The 21,492-nt window shown below is 48.9% G+C and overlaps 1 protein-coding gene across 4 annotated transcripts; it reads left to right on the forward strand.

Moving 5' to 3' along the window:
• The first annotated feature begins 526 nt into the window (after positions 1-526).
• Positions 527-21,455, forward strand: LOC146353199 (dynamin-1-like protein). Of its 4 annotated transcripts, XR_014788010.1 has the most exons (19): positions 527-593; positions 778-915; positions 3,421-3,571; positions 4,697-4,743; positions 6,370-6,441; positions 6,543-6,629; positions 8,837-8,999; positions 9,650-9,770; positions 9,981-10,112; positions 11,766-11,972; positions 12,154-12,274; positions 14,846-15,001; positions 17,381-17,470; positions 17,573-17,671; positions 17,761-17,904; positions 18,320-18,429; positions 19,090-19,249; positions 20,182-20,626; positions 20,897-21,454. XR_014788010.1 is itself a non-coding variant. In XM_084835936.1 (18 exons), exons 2-18 carry the CDS (start codon positions 814-816, stop codon positions 20,236-20,238), a joined length of 2,019 nt encoding a protein of 672 aa, XP_084692062.1. In that variant the 5' UTR covers positions 527-593; positions 778-813; the 3' UTR covers positions 20,239-21,453. The 4 variants fall into 4 exon arrangements, 2 of the variants coding, with proteins under 2 accessions (XP_084692062.1, XP_084692061.1); XR_014788009.1 differs by having other exon boundaries at positions 9,650-10,112; positions 20,897-21,455; XM_084835936.1 differs by having other exon boundaries at positions 20,182-21,453.
• Positions 21,456-21,492: the final 37 nt, after the last annotated feature.

The raw sequence follows: 21,492 nt of genomic DNA on the forward strand, positions 1-21,492 counted from the left end.
CCTTTATCATGCCCGTCTTTGCACAAAACGTTCCCTTGAGATCTCCGATTTTCTTGAAGAGATCTCTAGTCTTTCCCATTCTGTTGTTTTGAAAGAAAGGGACTGCCCCCTAATTTTGGTTAATGCTAACAGAAACCCACAAGGGCCCAATAACAAAACAGGGACGGCTGGAAGATATACTGTAACCTCTTCCACCCGTATTCTAAATAATTTTGGGTAGTAGCGGTGAAGGCTAAATAGCCATCTTTTTTTTTTTTTAAAGGTCTAGGTTTGTTGCTATGCTTCTGGTTGCTAAGACCCTTCTATCACATCCAATCTTTTCTCTATGGTTTGAGAAACCGTCCGTTCGGGGCTCGTTCTCGTTTGATTGGTGCCCTAGCCGGCCAATGACGCTGTACATCCGCCCTAACAGTAATTCTCTTCCAATGGAATTGACCTTTCACTTGATGAGCAGGCGAACAACCTATAGAAATAAAAGGTGCTAAAGATGCTGACCAATAGAGACAAAGGTCGGGGCGGGCGGACCGAGGGCAGCGTTTCGTGGGTGAGGAGTGAATGGGGCTGCAGCCGGGTCCAGAGTAAATAGCTGTGGGGTAAGTGAGCCAGGCCAGTCCGGGCGCCTGGGTCCGTTATTTGTGGGTAGAGAAGAAAACCCGTCGTAGAGCAGTACTTGGGCACTTAGCTGCTAGTCGGGGAAGGGGCTGTTGAGCTGGTCCTTTGAGGGTGGGAGGAGGAAGTTCCTCATTTTTACCAGGATATTCGCTGTCTTGCCTCAAGGGGGAAAACACCTCCCCCTCCCAAGATTTCGTCACCATGGAGACCCTCATCCCTGTCATCAACAAGCTGCAAGAAATCTTCAACACGGTGGGGGCTGAGGTCATCCAGCTGCCCCAGATTGTAGTAGTTGGCTCCCAGGTGAGGTTCTGCGTCTGTTCATTCCTTTACCTAACCGTCATTGTTGTGACCCCGTCCTCTCTTGTTCAGAAACTGTTTATTTCTGGTGGTGCCACATACTTCTCAGGTCTGCAGTAGCCCTGAGGAGCAGGGCGTTTAGCGTAGTGGCACCCACTGTGTGGAATAACCTTCCCCCTGATGTTAGACATGCGCCAAGGCTTTTAATTTTTTGGTGGATCTTGAAGACTCATCTGTTTATGCAAGCCTTCCTTGTCTGTGTATGTAGATACAAAGTATTCTCTATATTAGCCCATTTTTATGTTTCTTTGGATTCTGTACACCACTTTGAAATCTTTAGATGTAAGTGTATAAATACTTGTAAATAAATTAATTCCACAAAATACAATAGCATAGTAAAACATAGGATGCGGATAGCTAAATTGAACCTACAGCTCTAAAGCAGGATATCTTAAAGTGCCAGATGATAGGGACAAACATTGGGGGCGGGGTGGCTGTTGCCTTCATGTTCTGCTTGCGGACTTGCCAGGAGCATTTGGCAGACCACTACTGGAAATAGGATGCTGGACTGGATGGATACTTGGTCTAATCCAGCAGGGCTCTTCTTGATCCTGTACATCAGAGGTAGGCAACCTACAGCTCTCCAGATATTTTGGCCTACAACTGCCATCATTCCTCCCCATTGCCTCTGGCCAAAACACCTGGAGTGCCACAAGTTGCCCCCACTAGATATGGTTGTTTGGAAGTAAATCTTACTGAGTTTCAATAGGGCTTACTCCCAAAGTGTGTAGAGCCTCGTGTGGCGTAGAGTGGCAGGCGGCAGTAATGCAACTGAAACTCTCCCCACAACCTGAGTTCGATCCCAGCGGAAGCTGGTTTTCAGGTGGCTGGCTCAGGTCGACTCAGCCCTCCATCCTTCCAAGGTCGGTAAAATGAGTACCCAGCTTGCTGGGGGAAAGGTAGTTAGGACTGGGGAAGGCAATGGCAAACCACCCCACTATACAGTCTGCCAGGAAAATGACTCGGTGCTTGCACAAGAGGAACCTTTCCTTTCCTTTCCTTTCCCTTCCCAAAGTGTGTATAGGGTTGAAGTCTTAAGGGGAAAGGGCAGGTTAAGCAGGGTGTGTGTGCATGTCTGTGTGAGGGAAAGAAGCTCTCTGCGGGTTTTATTCTCTTGCCCCTTAATTGATGTAGCTTGCTCTGGCCCAGAAGCAGTGGCTGCCCCTTTGTAGTGTGGTAGTGGTTACTGGTTCTACTGACAGCAGTTCTCTAGGAATGTAAGAGACATCATAGCCTACGTGCCTGCTCCAAACGGAAGGAGTTGCTATGACAGCCTTCCATGTTTTACTCAGTAGTTCAGGACACCAAGGATGATGTGGTATGGGCCTTTCTTGAAATAGGGGCCCTGGACTGGTTCCAAGTTTACATAATCTTAAGCTCTATACTCAGAGCTAGCCAAAGACATTTTGGAGCCAAGTGGAAAATCCATGTGGCAATCCCTCCCTCCCCTCCAGCAGTAGGTTGTCGTTGTTGTTGTTATTATATTTATATTTATTTATATCCCACCTTTTTCCCAATACTGGGACTCAAGGCGGCTTTACAACATTAAAAACTTTTACAGTTAAAACATATAAATAGAAATATACAAAAGTTAAATATAATTAAATCAATAATATTAAAATTGTATAAAATATCAAAATTTTAAAAGACAGAAACAATATAAGCAGTAGTATCAATCCATCATATTCTCACATGTCCAGACTATCTATCCCCAAAGGCCTGCTGGAACACAAAAGTTTTTGCCTGCCTGCAGAAACATACCAAGGAGGGTGCCACTCTTGCCGCCTTGGGAAGGGAGTTCCAGAGCCTTGGGGCCGCCGCTGAGAAGGCCCTCTCCTGCTTTCCTACCAGGAGAGCCTGTGATGGTGGCGGGACCGCGAGAAGGGCCTCCCCTGAAGATCTCAGGGCACGAGCAAGCTCATAGGGGAGAATACGGTTCTTCGGATAACCTGGACCTGAGCCGTATAAGGCTTTATAGGTCATGACCAGCACTTTGAATTGTGCCCGGAAACAGACTGGGAACCAGTGAAACTGTTTTTGCAAGGGAGTTGTATGCTCCCTGTAGCCAGCCCCCATCAACAGTCTGGCAGCAGCTCTTTGAACCAGCTGAAGTTTCCTAACGCTCTTCAGAGGCAGCCCCACATAGAGTGCGTTACAGGATCCAAATGTTAAGAACCGTTAACTGATAATTTGCATGCTTTATTAACATCCCTCAAATCTGCTATCCTTGCCTATCCTGCAAGAAGGGATAGACAGATTTAGAAAACTGCATTAGTCTACCATTCCTGCAGATAAAGTACTTCCATTTATCTGTCCTGAGTCTCCCACCAATCAGTTTCATGGGATGACCCTGGGTTCTAGAGAGAGGAAGAAAAATGTCTCCCTGTCCACTTAACCTCTTATCCCTTTGCTGCCCTTCCCTCCTTCTAACACTGCCTGTCTCCACAGAGTAGTGGGAAGAGCTCGGTGCTGGAGAGCATTGTAGGCCGGGACTTCTTGCCCCGTGGTTCAGGCATTGTCACGCGGCGGCCCCTCATCCTGCAGCTGGTGCATGTCGCGACACTGGAGGAGAGGAAGCAGACAGCCAGTGGAGAAAGTGGTAAGGAAAAAGCTTGCGATTGATGTCCTTATCCCAGCATGGCGAGGAAAACCATGCAGGAGCCGTGATGCCTGGGCTGTGCTTCTGAGGGGGGTGGAGGGAGGCTCTGTGGCCTAGTATATGGCATGTTGGAACCTGCATGTGGCTAGAGCCAGGGTGGGCTACTTGTGGCCCTCTAGGTGTTGTTGCACTGCAACTCCATCCGGTCCTAGCCAGCATAGCCAGTGGTGAAGAATAATGGGAGTTGTAGGCCAAAACATCTGGAAGGCCACAAGCTGCCCACCCTTGTGTTATTATTTCCCCATAGCCCCAAATCCAAAAAAGAACCAGAATTGTTTCTTGAAAGCCTTTGCTAAGCAAAAACCAAACCTGAGGGAATATTTGAAAATTAGGTGTTTCAGTAAAAGGCTGAAGAGGTCGGCTCCAGGCCGTGCTGCCCCACTTCAGACCACCCGCCCTTTCTAGGCTCAAATCTGGGGATGCCTTCTGAGATGATAGTACTGTGGAGGCTTCCTCAAGGGCTGCGGAAAGAAGGACTCTGTAGCAGCTTTAATGCTGTTGTCAGCTGTAGCTGAAGTGTATCTTGTAAAATCTGAGATGTTTGGGTTGGTGAGGCCTCTGGCAGAGACTCTCTTGAGGGCTTAATTTGAACTATGGCTCAAACCTGGTATTCCAGTTGTGCATATTTGGGCTGAGTCCTGTCATGTTTTTGGTGGAATCCAAACCAAGCACATAACTGAGCATGTGGAGAGTGCCACTCTCTCACTGATCAACCACAGCCAACCCACAAATATCTGGGGTTTGGGGTCAAAGCATCCAGGTTGAGGGCCTGAAGTCCAGAACGTACTGAGTCACTGCGAGAGGAAAGATGGAGGCAAGTGGAACAGGGGATGAATGGCTGACAGTTGAGACAACATCTGCAAGGCTGATAATTGGAACGGGAATCTGAAGAAGAAGGAGGGGGTGGCTTGGATGAGTTTGTGAGACTTCTAGTGGTATTTGAGTCACTAGCTCTTGTCTCAGGGTGTTAGCATGGTTTGTGAGGATGCATTCCTTTTGCTTGTTCTTGGCTCTGGGGTGCCATCCCACATCACGTGCTAGCACTGTGCTTTTCTTTGTCTGTAGGTGTCCAGGCCGATGAGTGGGCCACTTTCCTGCACTGCAAGCACAAGGTACAGAGTGGGTGATCTAAAGGGCCCCACTGGTGTTCACAGCCAGCCCAGTTCAGCACTTGAGACAGGCAGCTGCAAACCTGCAGCCACTTCAGGGCTGACTGGAATCCTTCTATTTCTGACTGAAATATTGCCTAGTTAAAAAATCGTCTCTCTTGGCCATTTTCATTGGCTTCCCCTTTTGCATTGGGCCCCTTCTGACTTTGCCTTTTATTGCTGCTCATTCTTTAAAAACAATGTCTTGAACGCTTTTCTTCCATCATTATGCCTTCTCTTCCGAAGGGTGTGCATAAATAATATCAAATCCTCTCTCTGTAATCTAGGAATAATTATATTCCAGATGTAGTGACCTCCACTTAGTGAAGAACTGGGACAATGAGCTGCTTTTCTTCTCTGATGTTCTCTTTCACTTTCCTTCTGAGCAGCATAATGTTTTAGACACTGTGTGTTAGTTTTTAAAAATCCTTTGTACAGCACTTGGCACACACCTGTATGTGCTCTCTTAAATAATGGGCCTTTTGCAGCTCAAATGCAGCTCCATGACCATGGAGAGTATTGATCCACAGCATTTCAGACATTGTGCCTAACACAATGGTATTCTATGCATGTGTAGCTAAACAGCATAGACGCTTTTGTACCTTATGAAGAATTTTGGTGTATTAATTATTTCTACAGCTCTGCTGTGTGTACAAACTATGGCAATTTTTTCTCTCTCTTTTGTCATCTCCTAGGATGTCACCACTAACAGCTCATCCTATCTATATTTACTTGGGAGTAAGGCCATTGTTTTTAACTGGATTCACTTCTGAGTGCATGTGTGTGTAGGATGGAAGCTAAGTTGCTCCTTGCTGGCTATTTGGCTTTCCAGTTTATTCCATTCATTCTTTACTACAGGGCTGGGAAACCTCTTTCAGCCTGAGGGCCAAATTTCATTTTGGAGAAGCTTTTGGGGGCCACATTCCAGTAGTGGATGGGGTCAAAATATAAAAAAAGTCAGCAAGTTTTAGCTTCAAGCTCTCCCTGCCAGAAACTATGTTTTAGGAAAAGCATTTCAGCCTTTTAGAATGGGAGAAAATTGCGCAAAAGCTGGAAGTCCACCATATGCTCAGGGGAAGTGGGTGGGACCAGGGGAAGGGGGCATGGCCATTCTGGGGAGTCCCACGGGGCCAGTTTGGAACCCCAGGAGAGGCAGAATTGATCTGTGGGCCTGAAGTTTTCCACCTCTGCCTTTACTACATCCTTCTTTGCATCTTTGACCCCCCCTTTTTTTTTTTTAGAAAGCCTGGAGGGCAGGGTTTTGCTCTTGGCTAATGTCACTTGCATTTCTCCTTAAACGTTACGAGACACTGGAAGGTGATGCAGTTGAACTGTGGCTTCTTCTGCTTTGTTCTTTCTTTGTTTCTCCCCTTCTGTTCTCTTCTCCCTGCTATAGCAAGCAGGACTCCAGTTCTGCCCCATAACAAGCAGGGTGGCGGAGAGGATCAGTGAAAGAACAGGGTAGGAGAAGCTGTAGCTGCATCATCTCCTGCAACCCCTTCAACCTCTCAAAGATACTGCACCGCTGGGTTTCAATCTGGGAAACCCACCCTCAGTCAGTCCTTCCAGTTGATCTCTCTTTCCCCCCAGACCTTTACTGACTTCAGCGAGATTCGGCAGGAGATTGAGATTGAGACAGAGCGAACGACAGGGACCAATAAGGTATTGACGTTCTGAGCTTCTTCCTCTGCCTGTGAGAATTCTGTTGTCTCAGCTCCCAGGCAGTCTTTCTCTAACTTCAGGTGTTTTTTTTTTGCTTGCAGGGAATCAGCCCAGAGCCCTTGTACTTGAAGGTTTACTCCCCCAATGTGCTCAACTTGACACTTGTTGATTTGCCAGGCATCACCAAGGTGAGAGGTGCTGGAAGTGGGGTGATGGGCCACCGACATTCAAAGAGAGGCCTAGGAGATGCTGTCTGCTTTGGTAGACTTACTAATGAATTGCAGTGAGCAGCAAATTTGGGTTTTCCAGCCCTGTGTAAAGCTGACATGCAAAGTCGTGATGGATGGGTGGGGCCAGTTGCAGGGGAGAAACTCTGGGTCCTTTCCCCTCCCTCTTCTTTCTCCCTACAACAGGGGTGCAAAATGTGCAGCCTGTGGGCCGCAGGTCCCCCCCCCCCTCGCAAGCCTTGTCTGGTGGCCCCAGACCCTATGGTTTTTGCCATATAAGCCTTGTTCCTAGAGTGTCCCTGTTTCTATGGCAGGAACTATAAGTCCTGTTCCTAGAGTGTTTTTCCTCTCTCGTTTTGCCAGTTGGGTTGTGGTGGCTGGAGAGGGGACGGGGCTTCAACTACTTGATGCTATGACATGGAACTGATGCTGTTGCTGTAAGACCAAGATCTGTCGGTGCTGGTGTGTGCACGAGAGTGAATGAATGAATATGTGAGAGAGTGGTATCTGTGCATATGTGTAGCTTCCACTGCCCTAGCAGACACCGGAGTGAGGTCTTGCAGAAGAAAAACAGTGGAGGGGGGTGGCGGTGGCTTAATTTTCAAGCCTAGCTTGGTTTTGTCTTGCCACCTCTTTAGGTTAGTTTAGGAAGAGGGAATTTCAAGAGAAGGGCCTGGCCTTCTATCCAAAAATACCCCAAATTCTATGGCCACAAGCTCTGGGTTGTGTAGTTTGGGATGAAGTCTCTCCCTGACCCCTGGTGCCGAGCTTTTGCGTGTCTGTGCAAATTTACCATCTTCATGATAAACTGATTTTGTGCACAAACACTTTGGGGCAGAACATGATAAACTTTGCATAGGTGGCTGAAGTAGACCTTTAATGACTAGGGGGGCACCGGCTGATAGCTTTGCTTCAGCCAGAGCCAACCCCCAGGATTTGGGGGACACTTTAAGTAAGGCACCCTCATTTGATTCCTTTTAACCTGGAAGATGTAAACCATGAAACTGGAGAATTCTCTCATTCTATCTTTTCATCTGTATGGGTGCAAGGTGAGAATGGTGGTACCTCTTTTTTTTAAGGTGATGGATCCTTTGCCTGTCCTGGGGTGCAGGAAAATACCTTACTCTAGCACCATCTGGAACTGGCCTTCATTTTGGCTAAGCATGAATGAAGGAATTCCATCCTTCACCTACTGAAAGAGAAACAAAAAGCTAGAACTCCACTCTGATCTTGTTTTGAATCTTTAATCAGATCTCTGTGTACTTTGTGCTTACTTAAATACATACACACACATACCACATTTCCATGCTGAGAAGCTGAATTCTTCAACCTATATAAATGCTGAAAATTCCATACGTTTGCCTATTTTGCATCATTTGTTCTACTAATGCTAGTCATAGAGACGACCCAAAAGCTATGCAAGGGTGGTGAACCTCTCTTGCACTACCAGACCTAGCCACTGGGAATCTTACTAGGCCATCTAGTCCTTTCTGCAGTTTCCTCTGGTGTTGTCTAGACCATACATGCTCTAACGTGTCTCTGCTGCTGTAAAGTCCAGAAATGTCCTTTTAAAAACCACAAAAATGAAAACAGATTCTCAGGAAGTTGCACATTGTATGGTTCGATGTGGTTGTGTGAGATCATAGAATATACACAACCCTGCCTCTGGAATAAATTACTTCAGAGCTTCAGGTTTCTGTTGTACAGCCATGAGGACAAGAAACATGCTTCCCCTCCCCGCTGTCTTCTAGTGAAAGCTAATACTCCTGGATTATGTGAATTGAAGAGCACAGTTCAGGCCCTGCACATTCCTAGAACTTGTGCATCAGCCCTGGTAGACCACAGGTGTGTGAACCCAGGAGCCCTTTCTTCCCTTCCTTTCTGCTCTCCTATTAAACCTGGTTCCCTTCCTAGAGTCAAGGAGAGAAAACAAGGGCCCTTGCCCCTAGTTTGCTCTGCTTTGGCATGGCCCTTCCTCTCTCGGGTAGGAACAAAATAGGAAAACTAGAGACAGCTGTTTAAAATCTGCTCCAGTGCAGATACTGTACTGCAGTATCCACCTTCTAATCTGCCTGTGTTCAAGCTGCAAAGAAAACCCAGAGCCCTGACTTTCCCTATGGGTCTTTCCCTTAGTCTTATGGTAATCCCAACATTTGCTTTCCCCTCAGGTACCTGTTGGGGATCAGCCCCTTGATATTGAGGGTCAAGTCCGGGATATGATCCTGTCATACATCTCCAATCCAAACTGCCTGATCCTGGCTGTGACTGCTGCCAACACGGATATGGCCACATCAGAGGCACTAAAACTAGCAAGAGATGTTGACCTTGATGGTACGGCCGTGTGCACTGTGTAGGAGTATGTGTGTGTTGCAGTATGAGAGGAGAGTATTGGAGGTCAGGATGACAGTGCTGGGTCCTGATGGAGCAGGTTTACAGAACCTGTCGCCTGGAGGCCAAATCCAGCCCTCCCAGGGTCCCATTCCCACCCGCCTGTTCCCTGGTGGCCCCGCCCCCATCCCCTGGCCTCACTCATTTCCTCAATCGCCAGTCAATTAGTGGTTTCCAGGCTTTTGTGCCATTTCCCCCTCTCCTAGCAGCAAGAGCCTTTAGCTAAAATATGCTGGTATTTTTGGGCCCACCCCTTTGGCCCCAGCCACCACTGGAATGAAGCCCTCGAAAGCTTCCCTGCAATGGAATCCTGTGTTGGGATAGGATGAGACACCAGAGTGCATCAGTGTAGTAGCTCACAGCACAGCAGAACTGGATTGTTACACGTTTGCTGTTAAAATCCGGGATCTGCTCTGCACTGATGGCAGATAAATAGTGGTGGGAACGCTGAGGATGCCTGTGGAGGGAGCGGGTGGGGGAGCAAGAGACATGGAGATGGTATGTGTGGGGGGTGAAGGCGCTTCCCTGGGCTCCCCTTTCCCCTTCTCTTGGCCATTGTTGAGGTCTGTAACTGGGGAAGAGCTTCCCTGCAGGGCGAAGGACACTGGCGGTGATCACCAAGCTGGACCTGATGGACGCTGGGACGGATGCCATGGACGTGCTGATGGGCCGGGTTATTCCTGTCAAGCTGGGCATCATTGGGGTGGTCAACCGGTCAGTGGTCCTGGGTTACGGAGGGAGAGGGAGCTGGAGTCAGGCCCAGCTGCCGGGCGGAGAGGGCCATTCCGGTGGCAGAGCATTCTTGGAGGATGCCATATACCCCTTGCGTGGGCTGGGCAGTGTTGCGGGCATCGGCTCTTCCCCCAAGTCGTCACTAGCTCGTATGGATAAGATTGCAGGCATGACCGCTCCTTCTTCTCCCAGGAGCCAGCACGATATCAACAGCAACAAGAGCATCAGCGAGTCCCTGCAAGATGAGCAGGGTTTCCTGCAGAAGAAGTACCCATCGCTCGCCAACCGGAATGGCACACGCCACCTGGCCAAGACCCTCAGTAGGTGAGAGGGAGCTGAGGGAGAAAGACTGTTGACACACACGGGAGCAGAGGGAGGGGAGGGCTTGGGAAGAGGGAGGCATGGCCAGGTTTTACGGGAGAATGTGGTGCAGTGTGTGTGGCATCCCTGCCTTGGCTATGGGAGACGTCCTGCTCTGTGCCAAATAAGACTCCTCCTACTCTGTGCTCTGAACACCGGTGCCTGCTGCAGGCGTTTTCTGAAAGACACACGGGCAGTATCTCAACAACCATGGTGGAGAGAAGCCTGCTTTCTATTTTAGACAAAGTCTCAGAAGCTCAGTTCAGACCCCTGAGCCTTCCACATGTGCAGGTTCTAAAAGCATACTGCCCTGGCTAGCGGAGGTCGGCCTGTGTGTCCTGGGGAGGCCCCATGAGGGAACTGTCGGGTGCTCTGAAGCCAGGAATGCCTTGTCAGCTCTCCTTTGCCCTGCTTCAGGCTTTGCACAGGAGGGGAGAATCCCACGGGTGGGTCTGTGTCCTGAATTGCAGCTCCCCAGCCTCCAGTCCAGCCAGCAGGATCCAGTCTTGATTCTCCCTGTTCCTTTGCGCACAAAACTGCTGAGCAAGGGACAGAGCCAGTGCGGTGTACTGAGCAGAGTGTTGGACTTGAAACCTGCATTCAAAGCACTGCTCAGCCATGACACTCAGAGGCCAGCCTTGGACGAGCCACGTGAAGCTGCCTTGCTCGGAGTTAAATTGTTGGTCTGTTCAGCTTAGCGTTGTGTACTCTGACTGGCTATAGCTTGCCAAGGACTTCTTAGTCTTTCTCTGTAATTCTTTAACTGAGATGCCAGGCCTTGAACCTGGAACCTTATGCACGCATGCATAACATGTGCTTGACTGATGTGTTATGTCCCTATCTTTTAGCCCAATCTGCCTTCCAGGGTAGTTAGGATAAAATGGGATACCTGCATGTACCTCCTCTTAGAGAAAATGTGAAAGCTTTTTTGTTAAAGATCTTCAAAGAAATCTCAGATGTGACACAACAGCAAATTACACCAAACCCTTTACTGGCACATCTATCCATTTGTGATGATGCACTGACCCCTGTGAGCCATAAAGAGTTCATCTCTCTATTATTGGTAGCAGCAGTGTATAGAGGTAGCAAAAGGGTGGAAAACCAGGTCAGGCTATATGGTCCAAGGGTGGCATGCCAGGATTTGACAAGTGGCGTTGCCCGAGAAGCTCATCATCACAGAAGATGGATTAGGGGGCTGACCAAGCAAGATAGTTTCATGAAGATATGATTTCCATTTTTGACTTTTGTTAACAAAAAAGAAAATGACTTCAGTCCTCCAGTCACACAGCAATCATTTTGGAGAGATGTAATGCCTTAAGCTTTGATTATACATCTTGTGCAACTCTTTCTGTCTAGTGTAACTTTGGCACTACAAAACGGAATGTGGATATTTATACAGTATAATAAGCTCTTGTGCTCTAAAGTATTGTTAAAACATTTGTTTATCTGTTTAATTAAAAAAAATTAAAAAGAAAACAATACGGAAGCCAAGTGTGTTAAACTTCTCCCCTCCCCTGTGCCTTTTCTGTGCCTGAAGCTGGGCCCCCACCTCTGAAAGCAAAGGCTGGGCTAGTGATTGCTGACCAAGCTGCTTCTGTCCTCCCCCCCCGCCCCAAGGCTCCTGATGCACCACATCCGTGACTGCCTGCCCGAACTAAAGACCCGGGTGAACGTGCTGACGGCCCAGTATCAGTCAGTGCTGCAGAGCTACGGGCAGCCCATTGAGGACAAGAATGCTACCTTGCTTCAGATTATCACCAAGTTTGCCACGGAATACTGCAACACGATCGAGGGCACGGCACGCAACATTGAGACATCGGAGCTGTGAGTGATTTTTATTTATTTATTTATTTCATTTCTATACCTCCCAATAGCCGAAGCTCTCTTCGGATGCCTCCTGGTGAGGCTGTAGCTGGGGAGAAACACGGCGACAGAGCCGGCTGTGGGGCGGAGCATGGGGTGGGGTTGTGCTCTCTGAGGCTGGCCTGCTCTCCCTCCCTGCCAGGTGTGGCGGTGCCCGGATGTGCTACATTTTCCATGAGACATTTGGCCGCACCCTGGAGTCCATTGATCCACTGGCGGGACTTACGATGCTGGATATCTTGACAGCCATCAGAAATGCCACTGTAAGCTGCCATCGCGTTGCTGGAAGGCCATTGAGACCAGTCCCATGTCTTGCACTCAAGACCGCGTTACCCATCGGCTTCTGTCTTCACCCATGTTCTCCCTCTCCCATCAACCAATGTTATTTGGAGCCCGGTCTACCACAGATAGTGTGTGCAAGCGCACTTCATGAGGGTGTTCATGTTGTATAGTGACAGAATTGTGGCTCAGGAAGGCTCTTGTTCAAACCTTATCACCTGCCATGAACTCAGTAGGTGGCCTGCAGCAAGCCACTGTCCTGGCACCCGACCCCCCTCCCCCAGACTGCGAGAAAAGGATGTTAATATTGTCTTAGCCTGCAGCACTGTACTAAGAACTAGAGAGAGGCTTGAATGCTCCATCTGAAGCACTTGGTTTCATTGTCAGTGGGTCTAGATGTCTCCCTGGGCACGTCTGGAGGGGAAGGCAAAAATATTCCCAGGCTCTCTTGCCAACTTGATGGTGTGGGGGAGTCTTGAGCCAGTAGGAATGTACGTACGTATTGTGTCTTAACATTCTGCCCTTCATTTTTAAAAGGAAAGCCCTACTGGCTCCAGAACTGACTCTAGGGGCCGATGGAACAGCCTTTGTCTTCCTCTTCAGCAGATGGGGGTGGGTGGGCTGCATCATCCTGCCCTAATTGTAGATGTTCATGATATCCCATAGGGAAAAGGGGAGTGGCGGGGAAGACAGATTGCATTTGCTCCCACTGAAACACAGCTGGGATACCAGAATGAGGCAACCATTATGAATTTTACCCGGTCCAGGATGCCTGTGGCAATCTGCCCACAGTTCTGTGGCATCTGTTCTTTCTGCTGCACCAGGTTTGTTAATCCCTCTCCTTCATCGATGCTGTCATGGTCAACCATTTCCATAGTGAACTCTCTTCTACAGTTGTAGTGCCATAGCAACCTGTCTTTCCCAGACATTGCTGTCCAACTGGTACTGTAATTGCTTGCTTGAATGGCACCCCTGCTGCCTTGACAATGCCCTGCTGCCCTGGCTCTGCACTGGCATAGGGACATCCTCCCACTCCGCTGCCTTCAAATCTGCAGTATTATGGTAGCTTTGGCACGTCCTCTTTCCCTCTGCCATAGCCCCGGAAACCCATCCTCCTCTCCTAGGTTTGCTGCACTAATTTCTTTCTTCCACTGCGATTGTCAGGGCGCTCCTTCTCCTCTGTTCCCTCTCCTGGCCAGTTTCAAGGGAGCCTTGTGCTCCTGTTGTCAATCAGTGTACCACTCCCTCTAATAGCAAGCTCGTGTGGTGAATACTGATGGCTTTGTAGCCAAAAGGGGCCCTTGAGAAACAAGAAGGAAATATTGATTCTCCTGAGGTTTGCAGAAGTACAAAGACACCTTTAAAAGAACAACCAAATTTATCCTCCCCTCACTCCCCTGAAACAGCCCACTGTTGATTGAACAGGCTCAATAGCTACAGAATGTCAAAAGTCCTTTGGAAAAGATATACAGGAAATGGGGAGGAAGGATTGCTGGAACGGAGTATCCTGGACAAAGGCCTGGTTGACTAGCTGGCTGGAACCCATTTTGGTGCAAGTTTTACATGCATAATGTAAATTATACACTAGTAAATGAGGCTTTGAAAGCCTAGATGCATATTTCTGGCTGCTCCTGGAAGCTCCCCTCCTCCTCCCATTCAAGCCTGATGTAGTCTGTAGGAGCCCTGTTGTGTTTCCATGCATTTAAACCTGCCCTGGATTGGGGGGAACAGGGATTTCCAGGACTGGTGTCCTACGTTCCACACGGGGATGGTAAGATTAGGTTAACCCAAAAAGCATGGGAGTAGCATGCAAGTTTTTGAGTTCACCCGAACTCTCTTCAGGCTGGATGCTGAGTACTTGAAATGGAGAAAAGAGAAAAAGAGAAGAGAAGGGAAGAGAAGCAGATATTACTGGGCATGATGGAAGTCCAGTCTGCAGCTTGTAACATCTTAAGATGGAGAGATTTTGCAGACTTGCATGGCAATCCCTATTCAAACTTACTATGGCATGGGTCCCAGTGAACTCCTTTGGACTTATGTCTGACTCAATATGCTTAGGTTAGACTGTGCTTGGTGGGAAAAGGTCTCTGGTTGCCCCAAGACATGCTGGGACAAAGAAGTTCCCTTTGAAAAATGTAGAAGCTAGTAGTTACTCAAATCTGTGTTGGTACTAATTAGAACTTGTTGGGGGGGGGGGGGAGAGAGAGAGAGAAATGGATGCATGGTAACCCCTTGCAGTGGCCAAACTGGAGATGAATTTTTGATGGTGTGCTCTTGTGTGTTTATTATTTATTTATTTATTTAATTTCTATACCACCCTATAGCTGAAGCTGTCTGGGCAGTTCACAGAAATTAAAACCAAAAAGCAGGATAAAACAATATAAAATATTTGGGAGACGGTGGCTGTGACAACCCAGAAGGGGCACTACGTGTTCTCAAAACATCTCCGTCTAGTCCTACTTGCCATGATTTGTCTTCTTTCTGCCCACCCCAAATCTTGGATGGCAGTTTCTAGCAATGGCTTTGCTTCCCCACCGGCCGCACCTCTCCTGCAGGGTCCACGTCCTGCCCTCTTTGTCCCCGAGGTTTCTTTTGAACTGCTTGTGAAACGCCAGATCAAGCGCCTGGAGGAGCCGAGCCTTCGCTGCGTGGAGCTGGTGCACGAAGAGTTGCAGCGCATCATTCAGCACTGCTCCACCTACAACACGCAGGTGCAGTCTCTCCCGGACCCCCTAGGCTCAGCCCTTCCTCCCCCACTCCCAACAACAGCAGGACAACTAAACCAGTCCTGTTGGTGTGTGACAGGGTTTTGAACCCTCAGAGGGCCAGTTGTAGCAGTTCCTTGCTTCCAACTGTTCTACATTTTTGATGTTACATGGGAATAAGTTCCACTGCGCTCAGTGGCACATCTGTGTAAGTGTGCATGGGATCAGGCTGTAAAGCACAGTAAAGTATTTGCTTAACAACTACTTCCAGTCAGCTGTAAGGCAAGCTTTGCATTTCTAGCCACAAGCGAAATGATCTTACAAAGAACCATTGCCATTTCAAAAGGGTTGACTCTTGGTCTTCTTGAGGAATACTTGGCCTTGCCCTGCATAGTTCTTTTCTTCACTTTCACCTTTTTGTGTGGGGTGGTGGTGATACTTGGTCTCTCTCGCCATTCAGACTGACGCTTTGAAGTGTTATGAGTTGCGTTTGCTCAAGTCTGACCTGTGTTTGGAAAGATGTGTAGGTATTACAAAAAAAGAGGAGGGAAATCAAACTTGGCCTGTGTACCCTCTCTTTCTTGTTTTTGTCTTTAGTCTGGGAGCCCTGCTAGGGCTCCACTAAGAAAGATAAATGGTCCCCCCGATCCCCCCTCTTTCTGAGTGATTTGCCAGCTTCCTCTGTTTCAACACCTTTTGAAAAGTTGAGCTAAACACACTTTCAAGCAAGGATGTGGAGGTTCCCCATCTGGCCTGAGAGCCTGCTTGGGTTCCTCCAGGGGGCAGGGCCTTGGCCTCCAAGCCCCGCCCCCTGGAAGAATCTCACCATGTGGGTGGTGGGGACTTTTTTGGTGCTGTGAAGAGTGGCTCCTCCCAGCGCTGGCCACCTCAGCTGGTGTGCTGCCCCCATGGGGACTTCCTTGCGCTGCGCCTTCCTCTATTGGGAGGATGAGGCACAGGCAAAGGGTCTCTAGCTTACATGGTGGCTGGAGCGCTCCAGACACTGCTTGGGTCAGGGTAGCTTTGACCTCATTGTGCCTTCCTCCACGGAGGAGGACGTGGCGCAGGAAAACTAGCCCTAACCAAGCAAGGTTAAAGCCCACAGCCAGGGAAAGCCCGCACACAGTGAAGCTGGTCCCGGGTCAAATTGCCGGCTGGAGCTCCAGCTGGTACTTTGTCTGGGAACCAGATGGCGTCAGGCTCATCCCCCCCCCCGCAATGTGTTCTCCAGCCCGGTTTAAAGCCCATCTGAGTTTCATGTTCTCAGCTGATTAACTTGGGTTGGAGAGGAGCAGAATGGAAGGGGCACTTGCCAGGACTGGTTGCTATGATGTCCTTGGCACCAGGGCTTTTGCACATTGCTGGCTGAGGACCAGTGCCAAGGCCCTTGCAGCCTTAAAGAACAGCCTTCCATGGGAGGATCATATAACCCAGTCTCTGCAGGCTTTTAAGACCTTATTTCGGTTGGCTGACACGTACCTGGGGTTTTTTCATTATGAAAGTAGACAAATACAATAAAGTACATCAAAGATATTAGCAGTCACACCTTAACACTGAATAAAATGAAAAAAGCTAGCTTCATACACTTTTGAAATCTCTATGGGAACATGAATAACTCAAAGCCACTTGAATTGTAACAAAAGACCTTTAGCACTGTAATTCTCTATGCATAAACTCTCAAACTTTGGGTTATGAATTGCAACTTGCCAGCTTCTGAACTATGTCAAACCGTCTGCCTTAGCTTGAAATACTGGAACTGCAATAGACAGTCACCATGCATATGGCCAACTAGTCTTGAGTAAGTGAGGCCCTGCCCATCCTAGGGCTGCCTTTTAATGAGCAATGCTCCATTTTGGTAACGGTCCTGCCATAAAACAAGTCTTGCAGTGTACAAATGATGCAAATAAATACCAGCGCTTTTGGAAATGTCCTCTGCAAGAAATTGTTGGTAGTTTATATAGGGCAGGGGTGGCCTACAACTCCCATCAACCCTCATCAGCATAGTCAATGCCAATGGTGAGGGATAATGAGAGTTGTCGCCCACCAGATGTTTTAGCCTACAAGTTGCCCACCCCTGATGTAGGGCTTCACGAAGCAACATGCACTGATGGGGAAGTGGAGGCAGGTTCCTGCTCCAAGGAGCTCACAGTCTAAATTCAATAACAAAGTACGACTGGTCAATGTCATCCTTTTAGAAGGGTGTGTGTGTGTGTAAAAAAAAAATGTTCTGGTTTCTTTTAATGTTATTTTGTTCCATAACTGTAAAGCTTTTAACTGTAAAACTTGTGTATTAACTGGAGATTTTGTGAGCTTCTTTGGGGGGGACACATTTTAGGACCAAAAAGCAGGGTCAGAAAATGTGAAGTAACCTTTTCGCCTCTCCAGGAGCTCTTGCGTTTCCCCAAATTGCATGAGGCCATCGTAGAGGTTGTGACGGGGGTCCTTCGCAGGAGGCTGCCCATCACCAACGAGATGGTAATGAAGGCTGGTTGTTCCCTCTGAGAACAGAGGAGGGGAGGCTGAGTCCTGTTGCCATTGCAAGGACAAGGGTCCAGCCAATCAATGCCTTTCTCCTAGGTGCACAACCTGGTTGCAATTGAGCTGGCCTACATTAATACCAAGCACCCAGATTTCATCGACACAGCATTGGTCTCTGCCTCGGTCAGCACTTCTAAGGTACGTTCCTCCCTGCTTCCTTCTGTCCGTGATGCCTGTCTTGGGTCTGACTCCCCCGCCTACTCTCGCATTTCTTTCCACTGGCTTAGAGCGAAACTGTGCCAGATGGTACCCGGCGATGGAAAAGTGAGAAAGTGGAAGAATCTGGCCTGGATGACAGGCCCAAGGGGTCCTCCCAGACGTCGGTCTACTCCAGCCCTAGCCGGTCCCACGCAGTCAACCTGCTTGACACGGTCAGCTGGGGACAAACCTGGGGGTAGAGGGGTGGGGCGGGAGGGAGCAGGTGGGTTGGCTACCTAGGCTCAGGCTAGAATCTCACCTGCCTTTAGGAACAGAGTGACGCTTGCGACTTTAAGCTTGTAGAGGCTCCTCATTCTGGCCTAGGAAGCGCAGGATTATCCTGCTGCCAGGCCATCTGATGGCTGTCCCATTGATTTAAGCAGGCTGTGAGCAGGATGGCAGCCTTAGTTTCCACTTGTATGAGCGGGGAGGAGCCCTGCTGCCAGGCGTGGATTACAGCATGGGGGGAGAATAGGCCTCTGTCCCCACTCGGAGCCAAGAGTGCAGAAACGTGGATGGCTGCTCCACCAGCCATGCTGCTGGCTCTGGTGCCTGTTGCTCACAGCAGCCTCCCCCGTCTCCACCTAGCCCATGCCAGCTGCACGGAAGCTGAGCCAGCGCGAACAGCGGGACTGTGAGGTCATCCGGCGCTTGATCAAGTCCTACTTCCTCATTGTGCGCAAAAGCATCCAGGACAGGTAATGGAGTTGGCAGGAGGTGTAGGATGGGCATGTGGATCAGGTGTAACTGGCATCTGGCTTTGATACTTTCCTACAGAATGTCTCTATGGTTTGCACAAAGCAGCATGAAGAGGGCTGGGTGATTGCACAGGCTGTCCCTCTCCTTCATATGTGCATGTGTATTTCTTGAAAATCTGTGTGAAGAAAATAAAGATTCTAGCCCTCTGTGGGCGAGGAGGAAAGGGGAGTTCATAGAGCAACTTCGTCCTGCCCAGCACCTATCTTGTATTCATTCCCCATTTCATTTCTTTATGCTGCCCTTTGTTACTCAATAGTGCCAAAATATTCTGACTTACAGAAGTGAATATTGCAGCCAGTAAATCATGCAGTCCACATAACTTTCTTTGGTTCACAGCTCACAATGTTTGGGATGAGGATGCATGTAATTTTGATAGGTCCCAGGGGAGGGGAGGACCTAAACCAGCTTTCTGTTGGGAGGTCAGAGATGCTAGATCTTTCTAGACCTGTTAGCAATAGGGGCGTGGCGGGGGGGCGGGGAGTTGCAGCTTTAACAGGAGCTGTGGTGGGAGGGGAACTGGGGCCTAGCAAGGTAGCTCCCCCCCCCCGCCTTCAAAAACTTGTCTTATAAAAGCTCTTATGTCTTCCTTCCCTCTGCAGTGTCCCCAAAACAGTGATGCACTTTTTGGTGAACTATGTCAAGGACCACCTTCAGAGTGAACTTGTGGGGCAGTTGTACAAGCCCCAGCTCCTAGACACGCTACTTACCGAATCTGAGGACATGGCTCAGCAACGCAACGAGGCTGCCAATATGGTCAAGGTAGCAGAGTGGGGTGGGCAGGGGCAGGGCACCTCTTAAGCTTGGTCTCATTCAGGTTCTGAGTTTTCCATTGCTAGACACATTCTGTCCCAATTCCGAATGAGCTTTTTTCCCCCTCACAGAAATGTGCATGTATTTTTGTGGGCATTTTTCTATTGTACATATTTTTCCTTCTGCATTTTTCTAACATGCGCATGTTTCCAAACACATTTTTTGTTTTGCAAAATGCATCTCAAACTTGGAAGTGTGTGGATTTCTGACTGAAAATTGTGTTTGGATCTGCATTCAGTTCCAGGACGTGCAAATTGGGTAATCATGCATTAACATGCAAGCCCAGCCAATTTCCCACTTATCCTTAGGCAAGGCACCTGGACTTTGTGAGTTGTGATACTGGAGTGGGAAGGCTTTCTCTCTGGCTCACCAGCAAGGGAACCAGTTTGCTGTTAAGTTTCCCCCAAATACTGAAAACTGCACTACTTACAGGTTCCATGCAGGTGCAACTTAAGGTGATGCTTGGCCTTCGAACACACATGAAATTTGGATTCAAGAGGCTTTGGTTCATGTCCCATTGCTACCTGATCCAGGGTTGGATCTGCATCTAGGCATTGGGGGGGAGGGGGGAGAGAAGAGGGGATCCCTGAAAATCAGGCTGAGGCACCTCGAAATGGAAGGCAGATCCTAGATCCATCCCTGTCTTTTTCCCAGTGGTGAGTGTCCTCTCTTTGGCCAGTTTGCCAGACAGTCTTCCCTTTGCATTCAAAAGCTGGTCTAAAACCTCTCTAGTTCAGTTCTCTTAGGCTGGCTTGCTACATGTCTCTTTTCATTCTTCTCTGCTTCTCTCTGTACTGCATTTTAATGAAGCTACTCTTGTGGGTGGGGGGGTGGGTGGGTGCACGCGCGCGCGCGCTTATGTAGTTCTTGTATTTTTTCAGGCCCTGCAGAAAGCCAGCCAAACAATCTCCGAGATCCGCGAGACTCAGCTCTGGTGAGGTGCAAGTGAAGCTTCCATGTCACAGGGAACCACTCATTCAGGGCCATGCATTCATTCATTTCTGAAGACCACCTAAATCTCTGGGGCGGTTTCCCAGTCGGAGGGGAGAGGCTGTGGCCTTGGCCATCCGAAGTGCCAGCACAGAGCAAGAGCCTGTCCATGTTTCGTTATGGCCTTTGGGAACATTTTCGAGCCAGCATCCGTGGACTGAACAGAAACCCAGCCTTCTTCCGTGGCCGCCTCCGTCTTCCATGCATTTCCAGCTTTGCTAGTCTATCAGAATTTAAATGGTTTTCTCCACAGCTGCATTCTTGGGTCGTTGTTGACTTGGGCCAGTCTTTATTCATGGCAGCTTTTGACCTAGCTCCCGCTCTCCCCAGATCTTGGTACGCTTAGTAAAAGTATGAAGTGAAATCATTTGTCTATGTGTGTCTGCCTAAGCCCTAGGAGCAGACAGTGGTGTATATGTTAGCCTGCACCTGAATGTCTCTATGCACATTACTGCCCTACAGGTGGATGAGGGAAGATGAGCTAGCCAGACAAATGGGCAGGGTAGCTTTGGATAGGGTAAAAACAAGTGGGGCAGCTACAAAGCAGGGGCTAGTAATGCTGGGTCTCACCCTGAAGCATCTCCCCACTCTCACTTCTTTATCCAGCAGTCATGTGCAATAGCACCACTTATTTGGGGCCTGATCCTGTCCTGGATGCCAGTAGAGGACGGCAACTGAACAATCCCCAAGTTTGCATGCACCTCTGAGCCACGCAGGAACCAGGCTTGGCCTGCAAATTTCATGAAATAAATGTAAGGTTATAGATGTGTTTGTGTGTTTGTTTTTGCGTGCCTTGGGAAGGGTGGGTTTTTTGGCAGGATTGCTCTACCGGTAGTTTGCGCTCTGGCACGATCATGGTACACACCATGCTCCTTATTGTGTACTAAAGATGCCTGGGTTTGGGGAAAGCCAGCTCACTTCATGGTGCCCTTGCTTGTTCTGGCTGGGTCCTGGGAGCAAGAAAAATACCTCAAAAGGACAAGAAAGGGCATGTCAGGGGAAAGGATCCTGGCTTTGCCTTCTCACTGACACGTTACTTTTCTGTGAAGAAGGGTTACTCATTTATCTATTGGTATGGAGGAGAGGATTCAAGTGTGTGAGCTCCTCCCCTGCAGTCTGCAACAGCACAGCCCAAGCAGGCATCTTCCCCCCTCACAGCAGCACTGGGGCTGGTGTACCGAAGGAGGAGGAGCTCTGCTGGA

Source organism: Heloderma suspectum, chromosome 2 (assembly GCF_057233095.1).
Source record: "Heloderma suspectum isolate Gila_16-S chromosome 2, 16-S_ref, whole genome shotgun sequence".
Lineage (NCBI taxonomy): Eukaryota > Metazoa > Chordata > Lepidosauria > Squamata > Helodermatidae > Heloderma > Heloderma suspectum.

Coding starts and splice junctions, on each gene's coding strand:
- LOC146353199 (XM_084835935.1), top strand. CDS start 814: ATGGAGACCCTCATCCCTGTCATCAACAAGCTGCAAGAAATCTTCAAC. Junction 6,442..6,542: donor GAACGACAGGGACCAATAAG/GTATTGACGTTC, acceptor TTTTGCTTGCAG/GGAATCAGCCCAGAGCCCTT. Junction 17,905..18,319: donor CAGTCAACCTGCTTGACACG/GTCAGCTGGGGA, acceptor GTCTCCACCTAG/CCCATGCCAGCTGCACGGAA.